The sequence below is a fragment of the Poecilia latipinna genome, unplaced genomic scaffold (assembly GCF_001443285.1).
Source record: "Poecilia latipinna isolate Pla-1442-1.1 unplaced genomic scaffold, P_latipinna-1.0 Scaffold391, whole genome shotgun sequence".
NCBI classification, from domain to species: domain Eukaryota; kingdom Metazoa; phylum Chordata; class Actinopteri; order Cyprinodontiformes; family Poeciliidae; genus Poecilia; species Poecilia latipinna.
In genome coordinates, this window is record NW_015113007.1 from 35510 (window position 1) to 47964 (window position 12455).

The following is a 12455-nucleotide window of genomic DNA, read 5'->3' on the forward strand; positions in this document are numbered from 1 at the left end:
GTGTAATGTCAGTCTTATTCAACCCCCTTCAAATAAAGTGGTACCCAAATTGTTACACTTAAATTTAAGCTGGTGAGTTTGCTGTGATAATTCTTGTTGACTTTGGTGACTCATAAACAGGACAATTCAAGAACTAATTCCTTTGCTACTTTGAGTCTAAAACATAAATGTACCAGGGAGTTGCATTTAAAACACCAACATACATATGTGAGTCTTATATTAATAACTGCTAATTATCAAGATCTAATTTCAATCCTCGTTGATATGTTTCCTTTTCCTGACAAAAATAATTAAACTCCAAGCTTTTTATAAAGCTTAAATCTTATTATATTCTTCTTATAAATACACGCAGCATTAATGATTTTCTGCCGATTATATTTTTGGACTACAGAGTGGTTGGAACTACACTGACACTCAGACTAATCATATTTGTGTTCATTTCATTTCACTGGCAAAGCCCAGAAATATGACTGCAAAGATTACAAAAAAACCCTGCCAAGAATCACATATTTATATTTAAACAGAGTCACTTCAATTCTAACACCAGCTAGAGGTAGTTCATATGATTCAGTACCAGTGGCATTTGTCATTTTAATCTGCGATTCCCTCATGCCAGCAAAAACATTTAAAAATTGGCAGCTAGATTTTTACTTCAGATTTGCTTCTGCTTTTGGTGGCTTATAATAAAGTACTGGATTCTTTCCTTGATACAAGACAAACAAAAAGAAAAGAAAGAAAATCGTAAATCTTGAAATATGCTAAATACTAATCAAAACTCCGACTTACAGCACAGCCACAGATTCAATACATGCTTGTATTTGATTCAATAAATCCACATCCTGGGATATTTTGTGAATATTCTTCTAGACTCTCATAAGCTATATTGAAAGTCTTACAGCTGAAAAGGTCCATATATGTACACTTCATGATCAACTCTCAATTTCCCAAGAAATCAAATGAAGCAACGCTTGATTACGAGTAGATAGATAATTAGTTAATTATTCAAAAGCATATTTTTAAATAACCAACAGCCTTATGTGTCGGGGGGGTAAAAAACTAACTTTGGATGCTATCATGAATGTTTTGTCACTCATTTAAATATCTACAGTCCTCTGCTTTGCCAGCTACCCCGTGAACTTTTTTAGATTTCATTATGATACAGCTACAGACTTCAATGTGTTTTTAATGCGATTTGGTTAGATGAAAAAACACAAAGGAGGACACTGCTGTGAAGGAGAAAAAAAAAAAAAAACAATGCCCCATGGTTTCAAATATGTTTACACATACAAATGTACAAAGTGTGGTGTCAATTTAAATTCAGCTTCCCAGACTTTGTAGGAACTCTTTTTGCTGCAGTCACAAATCTAAGTCTTCTCTACAAACATTTCACATCTGGCATTTCTTACCCATTCTTTTTTTTTTTTTTTCTTTTTTGCAAATTAGGTCAAGATTAGAGTGGATGGAGACTATCTGAGAGCCACAAATGCTGCCACAGATTCTCAGTTGACTCTGATTAGGCCATTCTAACACATGGATATGCTTTGAACTAAACCAGTGCATTACATCTTGGCTGCATGCCATGTATGTTGTCCTGCTACAAAATAAATATCTACTCCAATCTCTAGTCTTTTGCAGCGTTTAGTAGGTTTGGCTCCATCACCTCTGACTAGCTTCACTTTACATGAAGAAGAAAAGCATCTTCCCAGCACACCATTGTTAGTGAGTGCTGGTTTTGCGCTACACGTCAGCGTTGTGCATGTCAGTGAAAAAGTTTGATTATGGTCTCATCTGAACATCTGTTGACAGATTATCCTAGCTGTGGAGCTTTGTGGGGTTCACGTTGAAAGGCCAGGGTGCGCAATATACCCAAGCTGCCATCATGACAATTTGAGGGCGACGTCGTTCACTTTGTGCCTATGAGTGTGATAGTCGTACCTGTGTGGTAGCAGTTGACGTGGTGCTGCTCCTCGACCCCCACATCTGCTGAAATTGCACTCTGATCTCTGCAAACGTCTCAATGATGACAGCAATAAACACATTCTGGAGTAGAAAGGACAACGGGAGTGAACCCAAGATATGCTAAGACAATTAAAAGTAAACGACCACAAAAAAAAAAAAAAGAATTGTGCATGAGCTCTCTTCACTATATATTAGATGACAGTCCTTCACTAATTAGCCCAAGAACGTTTTACTAACAAGGAGAAGTCACTACTCCAGTAGGTAAAATAATGGGTGATGTCAATTAACCTGAGCTTTTTTCATGTATAACTGCCTTCTGTAATTATTGTGCAGTAGAAAGACAGAAGCTCAAACCTTGACAAGCCAAGCCAAGAAGAAAATGAGAGTTATAAAGTAGAAGTAGGAGCGCCAGCGCGGGAAACTGTCGATGGCTCTGTACATGAGAAACACCCAGCCCTCCTGTGATGCAGCCTGATACACAGTGAAGATACTTGTACCTAGGAAATGCAGAACCAGGAGGATAAAAATACAAATATACTTTCAGTCAAAGATTTTCATACTTCGATTCAATGTGTTGAATCTGAGTTTACGGGCCAATCAACAGAAATGAGTATGACAAGACAGGAGAAAACATAAGATGATGATGAACATGAGTTGGGCACTATTGGTCTAACACTGATTTCATACTTGGAGACAGTCCTCAGAACAGATCTGCAGGTTATTGTTACTTTTAAAATTCGCAGATCTGATTAAACTATGGACAAGCGACAGCATAGGACTGTCCAGCAGTGATCACAGGAAGGAGGCCAGTTCTGTTTTCCACAAAGTAGCATGTTTTGATGCAAATTACGTGAATCAAACCCAAATCAAAAGCAGAAGACATTGTGGGGATACTTGCCAAAGCTAACAGGAGGAGCCAATCAGAGAGGAGCAGTTACTCAAAAAAAAAACAAAAAAAAAAAACAAGCCAGATTATCGCTTGCAAATAGAGTCAGCGGCAAAGATCTTCATTAAAAAAAATGTCCTGTGGTGTGCATATTGGTGGCAGTATCACATTGTTTGAGAGTTTTGCTGCATATCAAACTGGTGCATTTAAAAAAATGAATTAAATCAACAGCTGTGAAGCAAAAACAAAATCCAGTTCCAGATCATCCAGGTAATTGAGGCTTCAGCAAAAACATTTCATTCAAAATGACAGGAATCCAAAATTGCTTACGGACAAAGAAACTCTATATTTCAAGTTTTAATTTAAGATTCAGAAGCAAATCCAAAAGGCTTGTTTGAGCAAGGCATACAACTGTGACTGACTCAGTCAACCCAGCTGAGGAAGGCAGAAACACTTTTGAACAATTTTACACCATTTCAAAAAGAAATTCTACCAAATACTAAGAAAATGTAAATAAACTTCAGAATCTGAAAGGAAGTCTAGAAAAATATTACTTAATACTTACATAGTAAATATAAATGGTTTCAATAATTGTAAATGGCCAAAAAACCGGAAGAGTTCAATCTGATTTAATGTCATACATTGATAACGACAACATATACCTAGTTCATTGAATCCACTGTAACCAAGCTCCTGTCTGGTGAGGCCATAATCTTCTAGATCCACACATTTGAAACCAAGAGGGCACTGGTAGCCCTCTCCATCAGGGGAGCAGTGAGTGTCGGGGATGGCAAAGCTGTTCCACGTCACTTTGCTACACAAAAGGGTAAAAAACAAAAGAAAATCACACCTTATATAAAGTACCTAATAATTCTAAAAAAAAAAAAAAAATTTGAATTTAGTGCGACTCAAATCCTTTTTTATAGGTATAACTTTCTTTGAGGTAAAGGAGTTTCCAGAATCTGCTTGCTTTGACTAATGAAAACTAATTCTCTTAAATTGCCTGCCCAGACACTCATCCAAATTGTTTATTAGGGGTTACAGGATCAGAAGAGATAATTTAATGCGCTGTCACAAAGGGCAATCAGAGGCACAATGATGAATCCTGATAAAAGCTAATTATGCAGGCCTGAAATAGATCAACATGTCTTAGGAAACCTAGTCATTTTTCGTGACGACAAACATGAGGTAAACGAAGCCCAGCATTAGGGTCAAAATGACCTGTGAAAACAGGTCAGGTTTTATTTTATTTGAATAAATAAAAAACAAATCTTTAGAAATTATTCAAGGTCACCTGTTTATGTCAGCATATGCCCACAGGCATTTAAAAAAAGAAAATTACTTAAATTTCCACACATAGGGAAGAGCATGTCAACAATGTTCTTCTCTATAATAAGTCTAAATTATAAAATGTATTCACAACCATATAAAGAGCATTGCAAAAATGCACAAAAAGCATAAGTTTCCCAAATTTGGAATCAATAAAATACGTCTTATCTTAACACATTGCTGCGTAATTGTAATGTGGAAGGAAAAATAGATAGTGTTGTTTTTTTTACAAATACAAATCTGAAACGTGGCTGCTAATGTGTCTTTTTATAAATAGCTTGCTAAGTAAATATGCACAAAATAAAGGTTGGATTTTTCTACAGATTTCAGTGTGAGAATATGCTATTGCAATAACAGATTAATTATGTTTAGATAATAGAATTATTACACGCGATTATGAAAAAATTATTCTATAAGAAAATATCACGACAACCAGCTGTTTTAGCATATACCGCATATAAAATGATTCACATAATGCCACAAATCCAAGAGCAATAACATTTAGTTTTCAGAATTATTCCATCAGAGAATAAAATCTAAAATTAAAGAACTGTTTTATTTTTAGAAGATGCTTACTCTTTTTCTGTATCATTTGTAACACAGTGACGATTGAAGGTTCCAAACATCTGAACACCCAAAATTCCGTAGAGCAGGAGAAAAAACAGGAGGAAGATCGAGACACTCCAGATCTGTTCCCCCGAGCGCCTGGGAAACAGAACAGAGAAAGCAGATTTTGCATCACTACAAAGATACCTATCCACAAAGTGTCGACATATTTTCAAAAAATCCTCAAAGTAGCATTTTACTTCAGAATGTTGGTGATCCGGGAACGGGGGAGCTCAAAGCGGAAGTAGATCCTAAAGGCACGGATCATTATTAGCGCTCGGGGTATTCTCAACATTCCCCATGGAGACATCTGATCCACAAGCTTTGCTATTTCAAAAACCTTAACAAATAAGAAAAAAATAAATAAAAATGTAACATAAATATAGGCCTAAAGTGAGAAATGCAATACGCAGTCAAAGAGGCAATTTTATTTGTTACTTTTAAAAACAATAAATAATGCAACTCACCTGAAGTACCAAGGAGACCCAGATGAAAAACACCATGAAGCCATCAAACATACACCAGCGATCTTTCACATAGGAGTTGTCACCCTAAAAAGAGTCACAGAAAAGACTTGAAAGATAAGAAATATTAAATGGATTTAATAATGTATATATTTGACAGCAAGCTAACAAATAAAAATCATATGCAGGGATATTTCAGACCATTACTTATACAAGATTAGCTTTGCATGATGCTTTAATGAGTACGTTTTATCAAATACTTGTATGTATTTATTTTACTTAAAAGGTTACATAGCAAAAAAAATGCAACAAAGAAATTTGAAATGACAGTGCCCACTTTGACAGATTGACCACAGCGTTCCATCAGCCTGTTTTCAATGAGATAAGACAAAAATTTCAAAGGCCCTATAGTGCAAAGAAGCTGAAACGCCAAGGGGCCAGTTGAAACGGCCATCCTTAATTACCACTTACAGAGAGAGACTGTGTAAGAAGCTCTTAGGGAGTCAATCTTTCTCAGGAAGAAAGGCTGCAAATGGAAGGGTGTGTGCTGAACACTCTACAGATAAGTACCATGTTTGATTACATGCACTGACAAGGGCAAAACCATGCTATTACATTCCTACGCAATGTGAATTTTTATATATATATATATATATACACTCCAGCACTTTCAACAATATGATAGAAGACAGCAAAAGTTTCAGGTGCCATTAAGTTCAATAGAAGATAAGATAATTAAACATGAACCTTTTTTGACATTTACAGATATTACTAAAAGCTCCCATAATTTTTGACTCATCACTTATGAAATATAAAGAATTAGCACAAGTTAAATATTATTTAAATGAATAACAACCCTCAGAAGATGCATCAGTGTTAAACAGAAAAATTAACATGAAAAGAACCAGAAACAAAGGTGTTTTTCCCATGCTAATGCAGGCCTCTAGTTGTGAGTTTTTTTTTTTTGTTTTTTGTTTTTTTTTACTGTTAGCAATCACTGATGTGCAAGTTTGATTTTCCTAAATTTTTATGACAGTAAGTGATCACTGGTTAGCTTATTTTTGTTAAAGTAAAAGGAAACAACCTGCTGCAAATAAACGTAAGAGATTTCATACGATGTACAGTACAATTCATCTTGCAATGAATTTTCATACACCCAAATAAATTGTCTAAACAGTTTGTAAAATGATTATGTTCACTTTTTTTCAATGTGTTTTCGTCTGAGTGTGTTTCCTGCATTTGTTTTGGAAATCTGGCACAGGAAAAAAGCAAATGGCTTCTACAAAAGGTTACAAAATAGGGAGAACACAGAATTTTTTTTCTGAACTTGCACAATGTGTAAATAACATCTAACCTTTCACTTTTCACCCACATTTTCATGTGGTTTAGATGGAACTCAGGATCATCTTTTTTTTTATGTCTTCCCAACAAAATTTTCCTCAGAGAAACTTTAAAGACAACCATGTACAAACACACAGTAAGAGCAAGTTAGGGTCACAGACTAACCTAACAAAATAAGAATAAGATGCCAAATAGCACATTAATAGCAAAGAAAAATACCCCAGATAATTTTCATCTCTAAAGGCAAAGCTGATCGGCTCATTCAGTATATGTTCTCTTCCATTTCTACCTGTGTTTAAATCTCCGACACATTGTAACAATAACAACAAAAGTCTGTAACCAGCTGTGCCAAACATCCAGCCACTGGATTAAGGTATGGGGAATCAAGGTGTTAAGCTTTACATAACAGAAAATATGTGTTATTTTCTTGCTGTATTAACATTTACTTTGAGGTTTTGTGCCTGTTGGGACTATCATTACAGTTATGAACAGTCTTAGTGAAACTACCTTGATGATTCCTCTTATATGCATCTTGGCTATCATCTCGGCAGTGTAGAGGAACATGAGCAGCGTGTCCAGGGTAAATGTCACATACTGCAGCGGAGGGTAATGCTCAAAGGTCTTAGGAGTGTTCATACAGACAGAGATGACACTGATGATGGCACAAGCTCGAAGCAAGGAATGGACCCACTGTAGGAACAGAACAGAAAAGGGAAAAAAAAAAAAAAACAACAACAAAGTGTGACTGGATTTTTTTTTATTTTTTTTTTCTCTTACTGTGAAGTACTAACTGGTCAACTAGGCTTCTTCTACAGGTGGACTCACTGGTTTGTTGATCCAGAAGATGTCAGCACTGTCCGCAAGGGTCTCATCTGGCCCAAAGTCGGTCATGGGCTGGGCCTCGACCCGGGAACTCTGTTTCCTCTTCAGCATGCTGGGACTAGCTGTGCTATACAGAGAGTGGATCTGACAGGGAGAGGGAGGCGAACAGGACAATGACCAAAGCTAAATGAGGAAGTGGAGAGCACTCTGGCTACATCCAAGTCAGGGCAGTGGCAGAACTATAGTTATAACTCTTAACAGCCTAGATTTCATCCTGAATTTATACACTTCTTGCATACATAATGCAGTAAAGTCATTGTTGGCCATATTTACCTGGAGGTTAAAAAAAACATGGGAGTTTGGTGGTAAACTGACTTTTATGTGAGGCTAAAGTTCTGGTCAGACAGTTACATGCACTTAAAGGCAATGAATGCCATCTCACCTTTGGTCTTTCATGATTAACTCAAATGTTTTTTGTTTTGTTTTTATCCAGGGTGAAGTGATTAAACAATAAACTGACGTTAGCTGTATTCTCAATATTTGGGATCACTGTGTTGAGGGAACACCTGGATAAGTCCAAGATTCATCCACCTAGTTGAGAGAAAGGTTGGGGGATTTAGAGATTGTGCTCCTTCTTCTTTATTCTGTTGACATTGGGCAATCGACCAGTACCACTGGCAGCAAAATAGATGCTATCAAAACCATGCTGGACAGTAGGCACAGTAGTCCAACAGGTCAGTGATGCCTAATAAAAATACATTAAAACTGTGTTTGGTACAGAAAAAGCAACATTAAGATTTTTGGAAAGCCCTGTGCTCTACTCTATGGGAAATTTGTAGACTACATATAAAAGTTAAATTCATGGCAGAAAAGCAATCTCTTTAAATGAACTGGATTGGTCAAATATGTAGCAATACTCATACCTGAAGCCTGTTGGCAGCTACTAAATGCCTGTGGTAGAGGTGCAACCTCCAAAGGGACATTTAGGCATTAAACACTGGTCGGGTTGTGTAGCAACCAATAATGTAATAATGCACCACCTGGCAATGACTTAATACTTCTAACCATTTAAAATGTACTAAAGCTATTAATGTAGCAGCTTTTCAATAATATAATGAGGTTTGTGAGTGAATAACATAACATTTTGCCAATACTATAATATGTTATTATGCTGTTGGATAGTGAGTAAGTTGATGCCAAAGCCAGAGATTGTTGAAAATGTAATAACTGAATAATTGCAGCCAATAATGTAATAATAGACTAACAGGTATGCTGGATGTCATTGTTATATTTATAAATATACAATACACAATATAGACAAAACGTTATGGTATTGTATTTTTGTTAGCAAGTTATTACCTTATTTTTGTAGTGATATTTAAAATGCACAAAATATCATGATTGGCATTATTGCCCTTCATTAGCTTACAGATTACTACACTGTTCTTAGATAGCTAAACCGATATTTAGCATTTAAAATAAATTCAAAGACTCAAGTGTTTGTCCAATATTTTTAAGTTTTTCTTCTGTCATCAGTTCACAATGAACAAATAGTTTGGATAAATAAAGTCCAAAATTACAAATGATCACCAATTCACACCAAGCAAACAGGTTAGAAAAATAAAGTCCAATTTTAATGACATTTTTGCTCCCGATGAGTGGATGTAAACTTTTGATCAGAACTACATCTGAGTACGGATACATTTAATACATGTCTAAGCATTACCAAGCTTTGGTTTCTGTCAGATCAAGAAAATGTCCCTGACTTGAAATGCCAGAGTATAGGTTTATACTTCAAAACTAAATGTGCTGCATTGTTGAATGATCACCGTGATACACAACGTAGCACGCATGGAACACAGAACGAGTGTATTCACACTGGAACAGCTCCAGTAACTTACCATCCCTAAAAAGATCTCACAAGATCTTCATCACACTGAGTGAAGAGGCACCAGCATGGTGTAAAGAGTGTGAGGTGGTGGTTACCTGTGCTTGCCAACATCTGCATGTATGTGTATGCGTGTGTGAACGTGTGTATGCAGAAAAAAGAAAATTGTACAGGCCGTTTCAACATAAGAACACAAGAAGAAATGACACTGTGAATGGAGACAAAGCGCACATACCAAAGGGAAAAGTAAAGCTGAAATTGCTCCAGCACTGCACATAACATGCGATCAGGCATACCCTGTAAATAACACACAACAGTTAGTCAACATCATGGCTTATATGGTGTACAGTACACTACCCACATCTACAGTACGCTCATAGAGACAGGAATGCCCACCACGTCTGACATCGAGGCATATATGCGACACACTCTGTGAGTAAGTGAGTGAGTGACTGAGGTGTTGTGGAGGAGGATGGGGTGAAGGAGGACCAGCAGACTCACTGTGAGGCTCCTCATTGGTGCATTCATCCCCAGGTCACAGAGGGGTGGAGGAACCAACCAGACAGAGAGATTACAGATGCGGAAAGGAGAACGTCCCCAACAACGGGTTGGTGGTCCTGTGGCAACCATCGGTGATTGGTAGCAGTCAGAAGAGCAGGAAAGGGAAAAAAAAGTAAGAAAACATTTACACATGTGTTGATATGTATTCCACAAAGACATGTAACTGCAAAACGAAAAAAAAAAAAAATGTCCTAGCTAATGAAAATAACAATGGAGTTAAAAAAATACTAGTACTTTCTGTGGTGTCATTCTAATGAGAATAGTCAATGACAAAAGTGAAAAACTGCTAAAACCTGCATTTGTTTTTATACCTATATAGTTACAACATCAATTGATGCTTTCTTATTTTTAGGCAAACTTGTTGAGAGCAACTTTGGAAGGACCAAAGAGCCACTGGAGGCTCCAGAGCCGCAGGTTGAAAACCACTGTCTTGGTGCCTTGCAAGAATGTTCATGAACCTTGATTCTGTTATGTAATAAACCAATGCAAACTAATGCATATTGTGAATGTCAGAAAAACTAAATGTGGTGTTTGTGGTGGTTGTTTTTTTGGGTTTTTCTTACACAAATCTAAAACTGAAAAGTTTTGCATCCATTTATTCACAGTCCTCTAAATCAGTCCTTTGTAGAACCGGTGTTTGTTTGCTGCAACACAAATCATCAGACAGTAAGACATGTTTGTGGCATCAACTTTCAAGTCCTGCCACAAAAATCTCTATTTGATTTATGTAGACCTTGACTGGCCATTTGAACACATGGACTTGAACTAAACCATTCAGTTGAACCTCCACCAACACTAAGGAACTATTAACATAAAAATAATAATTGCATTAATTTTCCTTTTCAACAATAGCAGCTTGTTTGGATTGCCTTTTAAATCAGATATTTTGAACATTACAAATAACCCCAGTCTTAAAGTGTACATTGCTTTACTGCTGATGTTGCTGTGAATCTGTACTAAAAGAATTTAAATCAAGTAACAAGAAAAACTTTGAAAAAAAAAAAATCAATATTTTTCAAACAAAAAACAAAGTTACACCAGCAGTACAAGCAGAACAGTGCAACTGTATCCCTCTTATTCCCTCACATGTTCTTAGCAATAAAAGAAACTGTCCACCCAATAAACCCCATGTAGTTGGAAGCAATTTTCCAGTGTAATTGCAACACTTAACATATGCAGATAGAGACGTGAGGGAGAGTGAAAACAAAATTGCAGGGTCTAAGTGCTATTATGTGGGAGTATAGGTGGCAAAGACTGCAATTACTTTCCCATTTGGAGAGAGGACGTGTTCTTCACTGAGAAAGATGTGATCTCTGGACAAAATAATTGTAACTGTAAGGATTTAAAAAATAAAAATAAAAAATCTAACTTTCCTTGTCGAAGTTTTGTTCGTGAGTCCAAAGAAAAAATTGCAAGTGTACTCTGTTTCTTTGATGCTTCTTAAAAAAAAAAAAAAAAAACTTTTTCCAGCAATGTCATGCAAAGGCTGAGTATTTGCCACTCCTGTTGTTGTCATTGATTTCACTGCTCACCATAAGTCTCACTATATCTACATTATAGTTAAAATGTTTAAGTTCTAGACAAAATATATTACCAATTATAATATAACAGACATATAAATTATTATTATTATTATTATTATTATTATCTATTGTTTTTTTAGCATTTTATTTAGTTTTCAAATTGCATTACATGTTGCGCCGAGGATCAGTGGGAAGTGAAATTTCAATTTAGCTGGAAGTGCTGTATATATAGTAAATTAACAGTAACACTGACTTTGTATAGATATTAAAATCAAAACAACATGTAAATAGTTAGATTTTTCTCAGTTATATATTACTTGCAGAAATAGAAAGATTGTATCTCTTTTACAAAAATCTTATTTTTTAAGCCAATAAAATAATAATTGATCTTTTCTTGACATAAATACAAAGAATTAGGTCATGCTGTACATTTAGTTTTAAAACATATTGCAATTACCTCGATAGTTTTTTTTCTACACTCATCAAATTATGATACTCTCGTAGCAGCCCATACCTAGTGTCACCTGTTAATAAAATAACTATGATTGTTTCATGGTTTAGTAAGTTTATATCCAAAAGGTCCAGTCTACAGTAAAAATTTAACATGTAGTAAAGTTTTCCAGTGTATTTCATTCATTAATAATAATAGTAATTCATTAATATGTTGATCAGAATTGTGGTGGAATCTTGAATCCATTCAAACATCCCCTAGTGGTCATCAAGTAAACTCATGGATCCATTTAAAAATGTTAAATGAATCTTTTCTTTGTTTTGCATTATAACGTTTACGATACTAATGTAAATTATAATGTTGTTGCTTTATGTGACATGTGCACTTGATACGTTGGCCTTCAAAGGAATCGTCTTAATAAAATATGAAACCGAGCAGTTAGCTCAATGCGCAAATTTGCTAAAACAAGTGATAAAGAACTAGAATTCAGTCTGGAGGGAAAATTTGTCAAAGAAAAAAAAAAGTTCCACACAGTATAAATGACAAAAAGTGAACATACACAGCAGGCAAGGGAAACATCTTTGGTATTTTTGCAACATCAAAATGTGAAATATGAATAATACGG

At 35.6% G+C, this 12455-nt stretch overlaps 1 protein-coding gene and 1 long non-coding RNA gene across 6 annotated transcripts in view; one reads left to right on the top strand and one right to left on the bottom strand.

The window, feature by feature from the left end:
• Window positions 1–12455, bottom strand: part of LOC106950303 (sodium leak channel non-selective protein-like) — a 41576-nt gene that overhangs the window by 27415 nt on the left and 1706 nt on the right. Inside the window, exons 2-11 of one of the 5 annotated variants that reach the window (XM_015037064.1) lie at window positions 9797–9912; window positions 9531–9592; window positions 7411–7551; window positions 7093–7275; window positions 5248–5331; window positions 4981–5120; window positions 4751–4879; window positions 3508–3659; window positions 2314–2456; window positions 1936–2040 (exon numbers count right to left, since the gene is read on the bottom strand). In XM_015037064.1, the coding sequence (XP_014892550.1) occupies window positions 1936–2040; window positions 2314–2456; window positions 3508–3659; window positions 4751–4879; window positions 4981–5120; window positions 5248–5331; window positions 7093–7275; window positions 7411–7551; window positions 9531–9572 (1119 nt within the window). In that variant the 5' untranslated portion in view covers window positions 9573–9592; window positions 9797–9912. The other 4 variants (XM_015037065.1, XM_015037068.1, XM_015037066.1 and 1 more) reach the window with 4 other exon arrangements.
• Window positions 9874–10392, top strand: LOC106950306 (uncharacterized). The gene is made up of 2 exons (XR_001425584.1): window positions 9874–9968; window positions 10209–10392. It is a non-coding gene; the product is annotated as an uncharacterized LOC106950306 (long non-coding RNA).